The sequence below is a fragment of the Mustela lutreola genome, chromosome 5, assembly GCF_030435805.1.
Source record: "Mustela lutreola isolate mMusLut2 chromosome 5, mMusLut2.pri, whole genome shotgun sequence".
Lineage (NCBI taxonomy): Eukaryota > Metazoa > Chordata > Mammalia > Carnivora > Mustelidae > Mustela > Mustela lutreola.
This window is the reverse complement of record NC_081294.1, coordinates 120,406,064-120,425,034: the sequence shown is the minus strand read 5'-3', so window position 1 is coordinate 120,425,034 and position 18,971 is coordinate 120,406,064. Positions and strand designations below refer to the sequence as shown.

The following is an 18,971-nucleotide window of genomic DNA, read 5'->3' as shown; positions in this document are numbered from 1 at the left end:
ATGGTGGTGGTTATTAAACTTTTCATGGATGGGGAAATTAAAGTTTAGAGATCCTAAGTATTGTGCGTACGGTCATACAACTTGTATGATTAAGCTTTGGTCTGGGGTGGTGGAGCCTTTGAGCTAAAAACAAAACTCTGTTATTTAAATGCACATTCACCAAAAACGTTAACATTGACAAAGATCATTCTGATTATGTTTTCCCATTTTCTGTAAAACCTTCATATTTGATTTGATGGTGGTTTATGAGTATTGTTCTTCTGTTCACACTCTAGATTTGTGTATTGCCAAATAGGAATCAGGATATTTGGTTAAAAATGCGAGTCCATCACTGACCTGATTGTTTTATCTGAGCATATCACTGCTAGATTTCATTTTTCTGCCTTGAAAAAGAAGGGGCTTGGCCAATGGCCCCCAGGGTCTTACCTAGTTGAGAACTTGTAATGAATTAGTAAGTGGTTGATTGTTTCGGTTCAGAGAATAGCAGGAGCATCACCCATCTCAGGAAATTAATAATCAGAATTTAGATATGTTTTATTCTACTTTTGATTTTGGGGTCAAATTCTAGTTAATTGGTGAAGCAAGTAGAGTTAGAAAGGTAACTCTATGAACTGTGGTTCTATGAACTGTGGTAGCATCTGGGAGCAATGGTATTACTACTAATCTCTGTGTAAGTTACTGGATTCAGGGGGCCCAAGAGTTTGCATTTCTAACTGTTCCCAGGTGCTGGCGCTGGTCCAGGTACTTGACTTTGAGTAGTACTGGTCTGGGTCAGGAGATTTTGGATGCTAATCAGAGCTATCTAAGTAATTTTTAAAAAAATTTTTCAATTCCTTTTATTTTTAAAAATAATTTATTTCAGACATTAACTAGTAGGTTTAATTAAATGGTAACAGTAAAAGTGAGACTTAATATCATTTCTTAAATAATATTAGTAATATATGATTTTTAAATAAAAGATAGATGAGTTTGAAAGTAATTTTAACTTACCTCATAGTCTATAAATTTAAAGATACAGGTATGTTATTTAAAATTCTGAGGCACTTCAAAAAATAAATATGCTGAGACTCTACCTCAGGTCCGTGGAAACTAGAAGTCTGGAGGTTAAAAAAAAAAAAAAAGCCTATCTAGTTGAATCTGAGGTGATCTTATGATTAAGAACTGTACTCAAGACAAACACTGGTATGAACGGATCAAGGGTGAAAAGGAAGGGAGAAGGTAGTGCAACTTCATCAGTGTTCTGAGGAATTTTATGTGGATTATTCCACTACTACCTGATTGCAGATGGAATTCTGAAAGCATTTTCCAGTTTAAGGGCCAATTTAACAAGTCATTCTGGGAGGCACGTGGGTGGCTCAGTCGTTAAGCATCTGCCTTTGGCTAAGGTCGTGATCACAGGGTTTTAGGATGGAGCCCCACATCGGAGTCCCTGCTTGGTGGGAAGCCTGCTTCTCCCTCTCCCACTCCCCCTGCTTGTATTCCCTCCCTTGCTGTCTCTTTCTGTCAAATAAATAAGTAAAATCTTAAAAAAAAAAAAAAATTAAAAAAAAAATAAGTCATTCTGGTCCTTTGAGCCATGGGAACAAATTAAAAAAGAAATTAGCAGGGTGCCTGGGTGGCTCAGTGGGTTAAGCCTCTGCCTTTGGCTCAGGTCATGATCCTGGGGTCCTGGGATCGAGCCCCGCATCGGGCTCTCTGCTCAGCAGGGAGCCCCTGCTTCCCTTCCTCTCTCTCTGCCTGCCTCTCTGCCTATTTGTGATCTCTCTCTGTCAAATAAATAAATAAAAATCTTTAAAAAAAAAAAAAAAGTAATTGGCTCTGCTTTTAAATTAGCTCTGCTTTTAAGCATAGCTATTATACCTTTGATTCTTCCAAATAGTTTCACTTATGTTATTATTCCTTTTAAACACATTAAGAACCTCTTTTTTCCTTTTATAGGCTCTTATTGCAGAGACAGTTGGAAGTTATGACACTATGGATCTTTTCAGGCACACTACAGAACTCAGTATGCATGTAAGAATTTGACCATTCTTAAGGATTCGTTAATGAATTAAGTATTATGCTTGTTGAGAAAATGAATACAGAGTGGCATCAGATGTTAATAATTGCAATTGTCTCTACTCTTTATTCTGTCTTAGAAACAGATACTTCTCATTTTTGTCTTCTGTTATCTTTCAAAAGCTGATGAAGAAATGACATAGAATTTAATAGATAAAGTAGTCATTCAGAATTGAAACTGAGACTCTAGGAAAAACCAACGTGAGATAAGGACTAGACTTGGTTGACATTTCTTGATTATTTATGAAAGTGTTTTAGAACCCTTTAGATTGGTACTTATTAGTTTCATCTGTAAGAGCGGTGTTGAGAGGAAGGAAATCAACCCATTGGGTGAGACTGTTCTCTGCACTTTATTTAAATCCCATTTGATTCTTCTACTTAGGGTTGGAGCAAGTAATTTAAATATGCTTTTAGTTGTACTGAATCATAGTGAGTCTTCATTTAGAGGCACTTTGGGGTGGACTTAAGACTAAGATGTGATATTTACTGTGTTGAAGTCTACTGTTTTATAATTTTTATTGGTATATTTATTATCCTATGTTTACTTGTTAACTTTGTCTCCTTTTATAGACTGAGGGAGCAATAGGTTATGCGTACTGGGTCTGTACGACACTGCAAGACAAAAGCAACAGAGATACAGAGCTGTACCGGTACAACATTGTTCAGATGAATGCTATTCCAGCAGCACAAGTTGTTTTGAGTAAATACATAGGTAAGGTTTTCAGTATTTGAATAACCATTGAAACAATTCAGTTTTTAAAATTAGTTAATTCTAAATTAAATATTAGTGTTCCTTAAGACATGAATTTGCCCTTTTTTTCTCCCAGTGGCCAAGCAGTCTACTTTTCAAATTATAGAAATGACTTCTGAAGAGTGATAAAAATTGCTGTTACCTAATGCTTCCAATAAAACTGATTCTCACATTGTAGTGGAAAGCATTTTGGAACCTAATGGGCCTGAGTTGCTGCTGTTCCCTCTCTGCCATTAATTTCTCTGCAGTCTTGGGCCGAGTATTTTATTACTTCTCTTAACCTCGTAAAGTAGAGATGATAATTGCTAGGTGGTAGACGTGTGAACATTAAATGTCATAATCTGCTTTAAATTCCAAAACTAGTGGTTTTGTTTTGTTTTGTTTTCCAAAACTAGTGTGTTTAACCTCCTACTTTAACACCTGATTTTTCTTCAAGATACTGGAAAAACACATTTAGGTTTAGGAAAAGGACAGAATGGTGAAGTTTCATTAACCTTCTGTTGTAATAATTACCTTTCTTCCTGAATAAAACTACTAGTTTTATTTATTACCAGTTTAATATTGCCGTTTGCAGCAACATGAATGGAGCTTCAGTGTATAATACTAAATAAAATAAGTCAAATAGAGACAGAGTCAAATAAGTCAAAAGAGAAAGACTAAAATACCATATGATTACACTCAAGTGTGGTATTTAAGAAACAGAACAAGTGAACAAAGTTAAAAAGCAAGAGAGGGGGCGCCTGGGTGGCTCAGTTGGTTAAGCGACTGCCTTCAGCTCAGGTCATGATCCTGGAGTCCTGGGATCGAGTCCAGAATCGGGCTCCCAGGTCCATGGGGAGTCTGCTTCTCCCTCTGACTTTCTCCCCTCCCTCTCATGCTCTCTCTCTCTCTCTCTCTCACATAAATAAAAATCTTAAAAAAAAAAAAAAAGCAAGGGAGATGACAAACCAAGAACTATAGAGAACAAACTGATGGTTACTAGAGGGGGAGGGGAGGTGTGGAGAGGGGATGGGTGAGATAAGGAATTTAAGGAGTGCGCTTGTGATGGTGGCTGGGGGTGGAAAAGGACTAGTACGTGTTCATCTCTACTCTGCCTCTTAGTAGCTATGATGAAACCTTGGGCATATTGTACAATTGAATTTTAGTTTTCTCATCCATAATCCAAGAATGAAAGTTTCTGTAACTTAGAGTTTAAATGGGATGATTTATACAAAATGTTTTGCACAGTACTTGGCATAGCCTAGATGCTCAAGAAATGTTAGTTTCACTAGTCTTTTATTTATCCCTTTGACAAATAAAGAAGTAAGAAGTTGAAGCAGGCACAGGGACACTTGCATATTATGAAGAATCAGATAAACTGAAAAGCAGAAGGGAAAATGTCTCATCATAGGTATGGAGAGGATTCTAATACTCTTCCTACATTGAGCCTGGGATACTTGAGCAGAAGGCAGTTAGTTGACAAACAAATCCCAGCACTTCAGAGCACTACTTGTTAGGCAATATGCCAAAATGAATGACTAAAGAATATCTAGAGCCTTTGTGAGAGTGTATAGATCAGAAATTTTACTGTGAACTTTCCGTTAGAATGGATAACGTGTAAAGGATTTATACAAAGACGTAAATCTTAGCTTTCTACAGAATTCAGATACCTAGAACAGTGAGCACAGAATTCCTGACAGTTATGAAGATCCCAATTTTTTTTTATCCTATAGTGGTACCATATCACAATATGTGATATTAATATATCATATTTAAATTCAACTCTATGTGACTTTGCCATAAATGAATGAATGAGCAAATGAATAAGAAAGAGAGAAAGGAAGGAAGGAGGAGAAAAGGGTGTGGGGAGCAGAGAGAACGCAGGCAGTCTCTTTGTCTTGCTGACGGTTTTCCTCAGAGTGTGCTTGGAAGGCATGAATCTCTTCTTAGTTTGACTCAGTTTTGGTGTTTCTCTCTTGTGACTTCAGGAGTTTTCAAGAATAACTTGACTATGTGATTTTTCATTTTGTGCTTTAACTTTAGAGTCTACCCATCACATAAATTGTGATTGCACTGCACTTTGTTAAACAATTTGGGGCACCTGGGTGGCTCAGAGGGTTAAGCCTCTGCCTTCAGCTCAGGTCATGATCTCAGGATCCTGGGATCGAGCCCCACATCCGACTCTCTGCTCAGCAGGGAGCCTGCTTCCCCCCTCTCTCTGCCTGCCTCTCTGCCTACTTGTGATCTCTCTCTCTGTCAAATAAATAAATAAAATCTTAAAACAAAAACAAAATAAACAATTTAAGGGACTTGAAGGCTTATTTCCCAATACTACTTTTAAGTAAATCAGATGTATTTCTCTGTATGCTAGCACATACATGATGTTTTCTGACATTAAAATTTCAAAATACTGCATTGAAAGTGTCCAAGTCATCCTGGGTTTCTAGTGTACAGTACTGAGTTCATTTTTTTTAACACATAGAAATTGGAACAGAACCATCAAGAAAATGGCAGGAAAGCTTCGTTAGCCAAAGAACTGAATTTCCTTATAAATCTTATGACTAGTGTTCACATGAACTACAATTTCAAATTATTACACTTTGGGGATAAAAATGTTTAGACTTTTAAGTGCAACTAAAAGTTGTAAATAAGTATAAAATACTCAATTTAGAAGTTATAAAATGATTATTAATATTTTATAGTGAAGATAAATACCAGATTATTCTTAAGAATGCTAGTGATCTTAGGAGGCAGTCTAGCATGTAAGATATTGAAAATTAACATTTTATGACAACCACCATGCACATGTAAAGAAAATATTTTTTTGGATTTTCAGAAAGAGTTCAGAATTATGCTCCAGCTTTCACAATGTTGGGTTACTTAAATGAACATCTACAACTGAAAAAGGAAGCCACAGAGGCATACCAGAGGTAAACTCTATATTTAATTAAAAGCGGTCCTTATTTATTAGTTGGCTTTTTTTTTTTTAATGTAGTCTCAGTTCATGAAGAAGGTACTAAACAAAAGCTCTGATTCTTTTCGTGATCTCTTATTATCTATTATTATATCTTTGAATGTAAGATGAAAAGATGCAATTTTAAATTTTCAGCTGTATTTGGGTTTCTGTGGCTCAATTCAAGAGAGAGACAGTTGGGGGGGGACAAAAACCAAACTAAAAATCCTCTCAGATTTTGTTTTAGGAAAATCTTTCACTTTAGACTTTGTTTAGCTTTATTAAAAAACACATAGGTGCATTCAGAGAAGAAATGAGAACATTATGATATATTTGTTTGAATTTAAGATCTGTATTTTATTCATTCAATAGCTTTTGAACTGCTTTGTGCCAAGCATTGTCCTTGGCACTGGCAATTTAGCAGTGAAATAAAAAAGACACAGGCTCCATTCTCAAGGAGCCCCTGTTCTGATGGTGGGGAGACATGTGATGAGCTTATCAACGTCTGTGATGGTAATAATTGCTAAGAAAATCAAAAGGGAGTAAAGGGCCAAGGAACATGAAGGCAGGTAGTGAGTTTGAGACAGGTTTAAGCATTTAGAGGTTTCCTAAGGAGGCAGGTGACGTTTGGCATGAATGAAGTGAGGCTCTAAGCCATTTGGTTAAGAGGCGAGAGCATCCAGGCAGAAGGAACAGCAAGAGCAAGCAGTCTGACACAGGCGTGGACTTGGCACGTTGAAGAAGCGAGGACAGTATGCTCAGTAAAATGACCAACCAGGAGCATAGGAAATGAAGTCAACTTGAAGGTTTATTCTCTGCAAATGAATTGATTGGTAAATAAGAATATCACTCTTAATATTGTGAGCACTAAGTGAAAAGTTAAAAGTCCTGATTGCACATATCATTGCGCTAAATCTGAAAAATACTTAGAAGAAGCCTGGTCAGATAATAAATAATCGAGGTGCCCAAAATACTTTCCCACGTCCTTTTATGGATCTTTTGGTAGTTCAAAGGAGCCATCACTAGATGGTACTGGAGGCTGTCTAATCAAGGAGGTATTTTTCCAGGTGTATGTGGAGATTTATAAAAAACCACAAGTCTGTTTCTTTCAATGTTACAATAAACCTATCTGTAAATAAACTGTAGAAATATGGTAGAACACAACAGTGGGCAGGATTTTTAAACAAAGAAAACTAGACAGCTTTACAGCACTTGCTATTTTTTTCTATGTACTATAATCACAAACACTGTGAATCTAACACTAGTTATACCTTTAACTTAAAATAGCAGCTCCACAGGCAGGTGGATAGGCAGCACTCCTCCTTGACTGCTACTGCTGTTGTTTTTCACTTTAAACAACTGTTTGAAGCTTAAAACCACAAAGTAGGTATAAATCTAACCATTACAGATTTTAATATACTATATAATACTGTCTTTTAGACTGCTTTGGCAAATATTTGCTTTTCATTTAACATCATGCATATTAAAAAATTTCCTAGGGTATTTATCCCTAGATAATCCTTTTTAAACAGAAAAGAAAAGTGGGGCACCTAGGTGGCTCAGTTAGTTAAGCTACTACCTTTGGCTCGAGTTGTGATCCCAGGGTCCTGGGATCCAGCCCCACATCAGGCTCCTTGCTCAGCAGGAAGCCTGCTTCTCCTTCTCCCTCTCCCTGCTACTCCGCCTGCTTGTGCTCTCTCTCTCTCTCTCTGTCAAATAAATAAATAAAAATTATTTTCAAAAAAAAGCAGAAAAGTAAAAACAAAAATCTTACTAAATATCCAACTCCTGTTAGTTGTTAAGACATTTTTCTGATTGTCCCAAAGGGACTGAACACAAGAAGATAAAAATTAGTTCTTTAGGGGTGCCTGGGTGGCTCAGTGGGTTATAGCCTCTGCCTTTACCTCGGGACATGATCCCAAGGTCCTGGGATCGAGCCTCACATAGGGCTCTCTGCTTAACAGGGAGCCTGCTTTCTCCTCTCTCTCTCTGCCTACCTCTCTACCTACTTGTGATCTCTGTCTGTCAAATAAATAAAATCTTTTAAAAAAATAATAAGGCCTTTAGGGACTCCTTATGATTGTTTTCTTTCTTAAGTAAGTATGGCTTAAATATGTTTCTGTATGTAACAGGTAAGGGCACATGAAAGCTCTCAAATTTCCTGGTTTCCTGATTCAAACTACCGGTATAAATTCTTTTAAGATTGTTTGCTGTATTCTTGAAATAATGTCAAAACTTAAAATCGTGACACCATTGTTTCCCATATTTAGATCAAGTTTTTTTGAATATTTAAAACTCAAGTATGATAATGATTTCACTTAGTAAGACATCACCTTATTAAAATAATTTTCCTGACAGTCTAAAATCTAAATATTAGGTGCTTTTGTTGTAGCAATTTGTTGTGTACAAGTTGTTATGAGAGCATTAAAGAGTTAGAATGAAATGAAGAAAACAAAAATCTGTAGGATTGTCCATTGTCTTCAGGGTTTTTCCCCAAAGAAAAAGTTACAAAATCTCTGTTAGGGAGAAAGAGGAAAAGAATGCTATTATACATAGGTAACTTAAAAAACCTTGTCCTTTTTAAGGGCAATGTTATTGTTACAGACTGCGGAAGACCAAGATACTTACAATGTTACAGTAAGAAATTATGGAAGACTGTTATGGTAAGTACATTTTTTCCCATTAATTCTGTGACTTTATTAGATTTTTCTGGCAAAAGCTATGGAACTAGTGAGGCAATGATGAATTTCCAGAGTAGTGGGACATTTATAGATGCGTGGGCTGAAAATCTCCCAGGGATACCTAATTCCCTCAATACTGGGTCTTGATAATAGTTTCCTGTTCCTACATCGATATCTAAGGCCACTGTGCTGTAGTGAGAAGCAGATTTAGAACTGATGGTTGTGGACTGTACAAGAGAACATTTCAAAGAGAGGCACTTGCTGTCTGTTATAATAGAACCCTAGTTAATTGGAAGAGGAATTGGATTTATTCTGATTGGTTTGCTGCTTATACTTACCTGGGGAATGGCCATTGAGGGTCTAGAAACTGTTTAGAAATAGTATAAAAAATTTTTTGTGTATGAGCATTTTGGGATGGAGAGAGAGCCATTTAGCTCTCTTCGGGTTTTCTAAGACTTTTGACTTCAAAAAGAGTTAAAAAAGAAAGAAAGAAGTTTAAAACCCAGTTATTTTAGAGGTTAGAATTAAAAACTCAACTATGATCAATGATTTCACTTAGTAAGAGATCACCTGATTAAAGTAATTTTCCTGACAGTCTAAAATCTAAATATTGCTTTTGTTGTAGCAATTTGTTGTGAACAAGTTGTTATGACAGCATTAAAAAATTAGCATGAAATGAAGAAAACAAAAATCTTTAGGATTTTCCATTATCTTCAGGGTCTGGAGAATAGAAGTATTATGTGGGGAGGGTTTTTGGTTCAACTTAGGGAAGTGTTCCTCAAGCTGAGAACTGACCCCATATGGAATGGTCCAGTTGGAAATACATTGTTAAAATTGTAGTTTGGTATTTTGGGATTAGTGCCTACATCTTTTAAAGAGGTACATAGTAGAGATCTGAGGTAGCCAGTTACTTTCTTTTATAATCATGTAACTAAATCATATTCATGCACAGGAAAATATTACTGTTCTGACTGCTATTCCCTCCTGTATTTTTAAACTGTTGTGGTTAGGAGTTGATAATTTTGTCATTTCTAAGGTTTTGTTGTAGCAGAAGATAGGTTGTAAGAAATTACATGGAACAAGTATCTGTTTTTAGTTTGGGTTTCATATAATGTAAATATTTTTATTTATTTATTTATTTATTTATTTATTTATTTATTTATTCATTTATTTTTTAGGAAGGGGGTAAGGCAGAGGCAGTGGGAGAAAAAGAGAGTCTTAAGCAGGCTCCATGCTCGGTACAGAGCCTGACATAGGACTCGATCTCACAACCCTGAGATCATGACAGCCAAAATCAAGATTTGGACGCTTCACCAACTGAGCCACTCAGATGCCCCACCATATAATGTTTATATTTTAGAAAAAAATCTGTATCTTCTACTGAGAGTAGATCATGTCTTTTAAAATTTGTTTTTATTATGAAATATATTAAGCATGCAAAATGCAGTAGGTAGTATACAGCATAATTTAATGATAGTCATTGCTCAAATATAACAGATCTTAAAATTTCCCATTGTCTTCAGGGTTTTTTCCCAAATGAAAAGTTACAAATAAAATTGAAGCCCCTTGTGCTTTTCCTAGTTCTAGTCTATTCTCTACTAAAGTAATCACATGTTTGAAAATAGTGTTTATTTTTTAAAAAGCTTCTAATATATGTATGTATCCTTGTACAATCTGAGGTAGCTCTCTTTCCTTCACCATAATATTTTTCAAAATTTGAGGTTTTTTGACTTTAAAAATCTTCAATTTTTTTTATTTTTAAAATATTTCAACTTTATGAGACTAATTTTAGAATCAAAGGCTGCCTGTATTTTTAGATCCCACACCCCTCCAGATTAAAAGGATATTCTAAAAAGAGTTCTAATAACATGATAAAATAGAAACAGTTTCTGATTATAGTGATGGATACGAAAAATAAGAATCTCAAGGGCACAGTGCATCCCTGTGCAGGTGATGGCAAATAAATAAGCAAAGCAATTATTTTTTTTTGTTATTAAAAAGAATTATAATTTAGGGGCGCCTGGGTGGTTCTTTTGGGAAAGCGTCCGACTCTTGATTCAGCTCAGGTCACTATCTCAGAGTCTTGAGGTTGAGTGCCGTGGAGGGCTCCCCACTGAGTGTGGACCTTGGTCAAGATTCTCTCTCTTGGTCTCTCTCTTTCTCCCTGCTCTCCACTGCGCCCACCCCCAACCCGTGCTGCTCATGTGCCATGCACTCTCTCCAAAAAATAAAATGAAATAAACTTTGAAAAGAAGTATTGTACTTTAGTATCGTATGTAATAATTTTTACTTTTCTTCCTATTAAATACAGAAAAGATAATCTATAGTTTTATTTGTGAAATTCAGTTTATCTTTATACTCTCAAAAAAAAAAGAAAAAAGGACAGGCAGGTAAACAGTTTATACAGAGGCTAGGTTTGATTTTAATTACGTATTTTATGCTTGTTAAGCTTCTCAGAGATGCTAAAACCATACTTACAGGGTAGTATTCAACCAATATATTAAGCTTAAAGAGTTCTGTATAAAAGTCAACTTGAAATTATTTTTATGCCTTGGGATTTTAGTTCAAGTTTGTTAATAAGAAAGACACATTGTAATTTAGCAGAACTAATCATTTTCACATGTAATTTAAAAGAAACAAAGCATGAAATTAAATTTCCCCAGTACATCTTATTTGAAATAAATGATATGCCTTCTATTTTTAACATGTCTTTTCTTTAGCTTTAGCACTAATAGACGAAGTATGTGAAGGTAAAAGAAGCTTGGTTTAATAATCTCTCTGTATTCTTATGATACAAGCCAAAATTGTTTTTATTATTAAAAGTAAGTTGTGTTTTGCTTCTTAGTTCCATTGGTGAATATGATAAAGCTATCCAGGCTTTTAAATCAACACCCCTTGAAGAGTTAGAAGACATCATAGGTTTTGCATTGGCTTTATTTATGAAAGGTCTATATAAAGAAAGCAGCAAAGGTGAGTGTGTTGCTTGAAGCTAAAGGACACATCTTACTTTTCCAGGGCTGAGTGGAATTTAATTGCAACAAGATTACATGCAGAAAGATAGAACATTAAAATAGGAGTAGGGGTTGCAATGTTTATTAAAATCCAACTAGGAGTCAGGAATGATATTAGGTACTTTTTATCTGTTCCCTCCTTTAGTATATTATTATGTGAATAGTCCTTATAGCAGTGTTATGAGCTGAGTGTTACCTTAAATTATTTACACAAGGAAACTGAGGCCCAAGATCACTTAAAGTAGAGTTAGCATTTGAAAGGAGGTCTTTGCTTAAATGGAAATTTCTGATAAGTAAAGACCTTGACCATTATTGGTAATAGTGTGTTTTGTTTTCTCCAAAAATGCTCATTGAGTACATTTTCATATATATATACACACACACACACACACACACACACACACATTTTCAAATGTGTGTGTGTGTGCTAGTACTTAACAGTTAAGTATCACTGTTAAGTATCTAGCTTGGTGGAGTTACTGGTATGCAGTAACTGTGGACGTTCGTGGTATCTCAATGGCTGCAGGCCTTCACATCCCTTGAAAACTCCCCTATAGATTCCGAAGATAGAAGTTAGAAGATGCCTCACAATAATCCTAACGATATCCCCAGGATCACCTTGGACCAACTAAACCAAGTTAGATTATCTAAAAATTTTTTCCATCCTCTTGAAAATAAGGAAACAATAAGATATATTTTTAGTTAGATCTTTAAAAAAAATAGAATTAAGAAGGCAGAAATTTCACTGTTTGTCAATCAGGGTTGTGTTTATTTTGTTTTGTTTTGTTTCCAACTCTGTATAATAGCCTATGAGAGAGCCTTGTCTGTTGTTGAATCAGAGCGGGACAAAGCCCATATCTTGACAGCTCTGGCAATCACGGAGTATAAACAAGGAAAAATGGACGTAGCCAAGACATTGCTATTTAAATGGTATGTACAGTTGACATCAGCACTTAACATGACCAGATTAAACACTGGATTAAAAATTGGAACACTGTAAAAGGAGGTTTTTAATGTTGTAGGAACCTTTTGGTGAATAAAAGGGATTGGACTGACCAAATTGTGAACTGATGGTCATACGTGAAACTAGAGATCATGGCTTAATTCTTAGCTCTGGGTCCATCCAGTCCTTCAAAACCATCCTGTACTCTGTGTGTATTATTTATTTGTTTAAAAGAGTAATTGATCACTTGATCTAGTAGAATCTTAAAATTTTAATGAAGGGAGTTCTACTAGCTTAATTTTTGGCCTCTTTGGTCCCCAAAGAGTTTTTTTCGTCTTTATTTTTCAAGTTAACCTGATAAATTTCATTTAAAATTAAAGCTTTAAAAATATATACCAGTATAACTTGAAACTATTTCTATGTTTTTGGAAAAAATTAGCAAAATCATAACCTATGGTATCTGTGGTTATTTATATAGTTATCTGGTTAGTTATTTTTCTAAAACCCAGGCCCCCAAAACACTATTTACATTTGTTTTTAAAACTTAGATATAATGAACAGAAAAGAAAGGCCCTTGGAATTTTTAACTGCTTTAGACATTTAGGGAAATTGCCATCCCCAGAAGCCAAGGAATCTGTTTTATATTTATTTTATAGCTGGGCTTAGTTTGGTAAATCCTTAAGTAAATTGCTTTTTTTAACTAAATGTTAAATATGTTTGAATAGTTACAGACTACTGTACTATGGCTAATAGAGAACTAAAAATATTTACAGCTCCATCTTAAAGGAACCAACCACAGAAAGCCTTCAAGCCCTTTGTGCTCTTGGATTGACAATGCAGGATGCTACACTTTCAAAAGCGGCACTTAATGAATTGCTGAAGCACATCAAAGAGAAAGACAGTGATTATCCAAAGTGCCTTCTCATTTCAGCGATTTATGCACTGCAAGGCCGCAGTGTGGCAGTGCAGAGACAAGCGTCTAAAGCTGTTCACAGGTAAATGCTGTACTTGTAAACTTGGAGTAATTACACTTGATGGGCTAATCTTTGACATTTGGACTTTACTAAGAATATAAAGTGAGTGAAGCATATATTTTTGTAAACCAGAATGTAGTTTTCTGAAATGGCACTTAGGACCAGGTAGCTGACTATACACATTATTTCATCTATAAAGATTTAAAAAAAAATAAGTTGATAAGAAGATAAGAGAACAGAAATTTTGCACTTATTCATTAAGTTTGAATAAGTTTGCTCTTATTCAGTAAGTTAAGACCTGAAAGTTATTTTAATACAGAAGTCCTTCCTTATTCTCAAGTTAGTGATATGGTCCGTTTGTTATTTGATGCTAATTTGATGGTTTTGGGAATTTTTTGGCCACTCAAACATTCACTAATGTCTTCCAAATTTAGAAAATAGAAAGCACTTATTACTAGCAATAGTGGTTATTTGTTTTATTTTTCAGCAGGAAAGTATTCTTTTTTTTAAAGATTTATATATTTTGGAGAGAGAGAGAGGGTGTGTGCATGAATGGTGTGGGAGGGGCAGCGGGAGAGAAATTCAGGCAGACTGCTGAGTGAGGAGCCCCAGGCGGGGCTTGATCACACAACCCTGAGGTCACAAACAAAACCAAAAGTGAGACACTTGACCAACTGAACCACTCAGGCACCCCAGCAGTAGAGTGTTCTAAATGAAATTTATTTTCCTTTCACAGTTTTCATCTCTGTGTTTTCCTTGAACACAATGTACTAAATTTCCTTAGCTTTTCTTAATTAGATTAGGCTTTGTAATTATCATGTTGCTGATTTTTCCTTATTTTCATAAGGACTCTTAGTGTATCTAGAAGATAATGTTTTCTGAAAATTAAAGTACTTTCATTCACACATAGACAATTAATACGAATTTGTTTTAGATGTCTACAAGATTGTACTAAATAAAATGTTGGTTGCTTTTACTTTTCATGGTTTAAAGTGACTCCCATATCTAAGCCTTTTGCTTTTGGTGATCTCTATAGTAACCCCGCTGATCCAGCTCTTTGGTCTCTGTTGTCCCGAGTAGTTGCTCAGTATACTAACCGAAGTGCAAAGGTAAGTAATGTTCTAAATTCTGGCAAAAAGATAAAGTAATTTGTGATATAGTAAGTAATACAGTTTTTAGAATATTAGCATTATCCTTCTGAGAAACAACTAATGCAACAAGGGAGTTCTGTTCTTTCACCAGATTTGCTATTAGTCATTTGTTAAGTAGTACATCGAGTTTCTTTCCTGTACTATTGAACTGTTTTGGGCATTATGAAAGATACAAAGAAGTAGGTGGGCTTTTTTTTAATACATACAAATTATGTTAATGGCCATGTGATTAGGTTATGTTTATAATGTTGCCATTTAGGAAGAAATAACTGTTGGGTTTTTTGAATCCCAAAAGATAGTTTTATTTAAAAGCTCTTCAAAGATAAGAAAATAAGAACTAGAACATTGCTAATGTCTAACATCTAAAAATGTGAATCTCAACATGAAGTTCTCAACATGAAGTTATTGATGTTCTATAAGAAGGATTATGTATTTTAGTTCATAGTAGCCAGATATTTTCGGGGGGTCTATAAAGTATTTTGTTAATTTCTGTGGTTACCATGTCCTTTCATAGTTGCTTAATTAGTGGGTAAACATAATGGTAGTAGCTGATATGTTTTGAACACTTATTACATCTAATAATTCCACTCTCTGAAGTCTGTGCAGGTGTGATTTTGTTATTCCTACCCGTTTTTGCTCATAGTAGTTCAGAAAACCTAAAAGAATATCATTATTAGACACTAGACTGAAGTACTTACTATGTGCCAACCATTATATATATTTTGTCATTTAATCCCAACAACCGCATGAAGTAGCTGTAATTAATGTCCATTTTATAGAGAATACTTGAGACAGAGAATAAATAACTTGTGCAAAAACCAGTTAGTGTTTGTGGTGTTGGAATATCCCAGATCTAACTCTTGAATCCTCCTTCTATTCTGCTGTGTTTTCTGTTTTATTTTTAATCCGTCTTCTATTTGTTTTATATTGACATATTTTTAAAGGTTATTCTTAGCATTCTTTATATGCTAACTATGATGTGCAAGACATTTCTGATACAATTCCGGTATAAAATTAGGAGAACAGTGTACTTCTGAGTTAAAAAGAAATCATTCTCATAATTCACTTTCTTTCACTTTCACTTTCTTTCAGGTAAAATTTCTAACTGAATTTAAAAATTAAGGATTTCAGATTTACTACACGAAAATTATGATGTATATGTTTTTCTCATTTTCAGTTTTGAGTTGACTGTTATTGAAGCCATCATTCGCTTCAAGGTGCTCTGGCTATTCATTTTAGTAGGCACTACAGAAGACTTTAAAATACCATATTTCCGTGGAATAAAACCATGTTAATCCTAAAATAAGTTCTGGGATTCTGATTCTCTTTCTCTTTCAGTCTTTCTTTCACTTTCTTTTATATTGTTAGGAAATATGTACTTGTGTTTGGTATAAGACTGTGTAACTTTTGCACCATTAATGAGTATTTTAAAAGAGTAGAGTTGAAATGATCATAGTAGAAAAGATTTTTTTAAAAAATACTAAATTTAAAAAAATACTAAACTTGTCTCTTAAAGCAGTAATCATTTGATATTTCAGGAGTTTGGAAGTTATGATGTGATTAGACAGCTTTTCAAATAATTAAATGGAAAGATTTTTATCAGTATTAATTTTTATTTATGAAAGTTTTTACAATTATCTAAATATTTTTTTTCTATTATAGGGAGGTGCTATAGCAGGAAATGTGGCTCATATTTTGGACTCAAATCATGGAAAGGTTAGTTTTCTCCAGTACAAAGGAAATGTCCTACTTGTTAAATAATATTATTTATGAAACAGTAAAATAACTTTTCTTCCTAGGTTTAGGAAGTCACATCGTACTTGATAATAGTCCTATTTTTAGTCAATTTGGAAGTCATGAAGCTACAAAGATAATTGGTTAACACTCTTCTTTTTCCTTTTTGCAGAAGGCATTACTGTACACTGCAGTAAATCAATTAGCTATGGGAAGCAGTTCAGCAGAAACTGAAAAAAATATTGCACTAAAGACCATTCAGAAAGCAGCTTTTCTTTCTCCAGGTGAATATAATCCATTTCATTAATTCAGATTCTTCTGGTTTTGCATTTGTGACCTGTAGGTACAAAGTTTGCATTTCTTGAAATAAGGGAATTTTAAGAAAATATTCTAAGCTTTTGCATATTATTTGATTATCTTGCATTTGACTGCTAATAATTAAGAAATAACCAATTCTTGAAGCAGGCTAAAAGGAATATCTGCATAAAGATACTTTATTACTCTTTATTGAAACTCTGAATTGTGTATTTTCAAGAAGTAATTTTCTTTTGGTTTCCCATCACCTGGTTTAATGAGGTTTCCCTTATAGCTAAATTATTTAATGAACATATTTAGTTATTTAGTTATTGTTATGGGTAGTTAGCTCCTTAAAGAGTGGAGATATGTCTTCTGGGGTAACTGTTGGAATGTCAAGGTGATGACCTCACCTGAGGTAGCTCTTCTTTGTGTCTTTTTTTTTTTTTTTTCTTTGTGTCTTTGATCACACTGATCACTGAGCAAGTACCTATGACCACATCAATATACTTCCATTATCATTCCTAGAGGACTGGAATACCCATGAGTGTGTATTTTTATATAATAGTATTTTTAATATGAGATATTGAATTAAATAATTTTTTCCTGCAGAGCACTTCAAACATTTGTTAAGTCAGAAAACTTATGCTTTTGGCTAGGGACCATTAGGAAACAAATCGTATAAAATAAGTCCAATGTTATCTTCACAATAAATTGTAAAGGCCCTAACTGCAAAACATTTAATAAATCAGAGATTATTTTATAAAACAAGTAGACAGACCAACATCTTATTGTTTATTCTTTGTTTCATTTATGCAATAGAACAACAAAAAAAGACCCTAAACATTTTGATTTGTCTTTGTTACACATTGGATAAGTTTTTGATTTTTAGAGGTTATTTCAATAAAATATTAGATAGAATTACTCTCAAGGATTTTTACCATAGATCTAGAATGATAAAAGATCTGTTAGCTTTTGATTGTGTGAGTGGCATAAACTTTAGAAAGGTGAGATTGCCCAGATCAGGTCTTCTATAATGATCTTCTTCTTTTCCCATATTATCTGGAGAAATACATACTCAAGGAATTAGAGTCATCATATAAGATGCTTGCAACAGGGATTGAGTAATGAAGATGAGTTCCTATTTGAGACTTGTTTTTGGAGTCCAGTGAAAGTAAATTTAATTGTAGTTATGGTAGTAGCTATATACTTAATCCTTGTAGATCTTTGTCCTTGTAGAACTTGTAGAACTATATCAAAGTATAGTTTTGATAGATGGTATTCAAAGGAATCTTTTCAGAAATTTAAACAATCCCAAGAATTTAGAATTAAATTAGAAAAATCCAGTTTCTGCTAGGTTAGTGCTTCTGTGATATTAGAAGGTATTTTTAGCAAATTATATTTAAAAATTTTTAGGCTCATAGTATATACATATTATCACTTGGTTTCATAAGAAATTTGAGTTGCTGATTACTTACGGAAAAGCTAATGAAAGCAATGATTCTTCTGAATTGTGACAGGAGAAATTACAGCCAGCTAATATCCATTTCCTTCCTCCTGAAATTAAAACTATACCTTAAGATCCCTAAAAGGAGTTCTTCACTTAATCTTAGAAATAAGTTAATATTCAGAAATTCATTTGGAATTTGGGGTTTTAGGCCTGATGACACCTGAGCCATCATCTAGTTCACTTGCCTTGTTTTATAGAAAAATGAGTCCCAAAGAGAAAGCTGGCACACATTTAATTAGTTGCATTGTTAAAACTAAAATCTCAGATCTAAGACTTAGTCACTTGTGTTTCATTATACAATAATCAGATCTCATGAATTCTAAGGAATGGTCCCCATTTCATTATTCTGGAGTTCGATTCTGTCTTTCATTATTTAAAATAAGCTCGTTGGGACACCTGGGTGGCTCAGTGGGTTAAGCCGCTGCCTTCGGCTCAGGTCATGATCTTAGCGTCCTGGGATCGAGTCCCGCATCGGGCTCTCTGCTCAGCAGGGAGCCTGCTTCCCTCTCTCTCTCTCTGCCTATCTCTCCGACTACTTGTGATTTCTCTCTGTCAAATAAATAAATAAAATCTTTAAAAAATAAAATAAAATAAAATAAGCTCGTCATTGTTTTGGGTAGAAATTATTTTATAATATGAAGATATGCATTTAATTTTTTAAAAAGATATTTTATCTAAGATTTCTAATGACTCCTGTACTATTAACATAATACTGATCTTCTGTATGTAAAACAGATAGACATTTCAGACATTTAATAGAGGTATGTACTAGATGGAACAGTTAAATAGGAAAATTAAGCTAAAATTTTTGTTTAAATGACTATATTGTTAATTTGCACCCCTGTGGGATTTTAAAATTAGTGTCTGTTTGTTTGTTGTTGTTTGTTTGTTTTTGAAGATTTCAAAGTAATCTTTGCACCCATTATGGGGCT

The 18,971-nt window shown here is 34.3% G+C and overlaps 1 protein-coding gene across 5 annotated transcripts in view; it reads left to right on the top strand.

The window, feature by feature from the left end:
• The window catches only part of SKIC3 (SKI3 subunit of superkiller complex), a 136,304-nt gene that overhangs the window by 93,522 nt on the left and 23,811 nt on the right, over nt 1-18,971 (top strand). For all 5 annotated transcript variants that reach the window (XM_059175497.1, XM_059175500.1, XM_059175498.1 and 2 more), the window contains 10 exons: nt 1,939-2,013; nt 2,629-2,770; nt 5,625-5,718; nt 8,327-8,404; nt 11,268-11,392; nt 12,240-12,363; nt 13,150-13,371; nt 14,387-14,459; nt 16,164-16,217; nt 16,408-16,519. In XM_059175497.1, the coding sequence (XP_059031480.1) occupies nt 1,939-2,013; nt 2,629-2,770; nt 5,625-5,718; nt 8,327-8,404; nt 11,268-11,392; nt 12,240-12,363; nt 13,150-13,371; nt 14,387-14,459; nt 16,164-16,217; nt 16,408-16,519 (1,099 nt within the window). The remainder of the gene's footprint in view (nt 1-1,938; nt 2,014-2,628; nt 2,771-5,624; nt 5,719-8,326; nt 8,405-11,267; nt 11,393-12,239; nt 12,364-13,149; nt 13,372-14,386; nt 14,460-16,163; nt 16,218-16,407; nt 16,520-18,971) is intronic.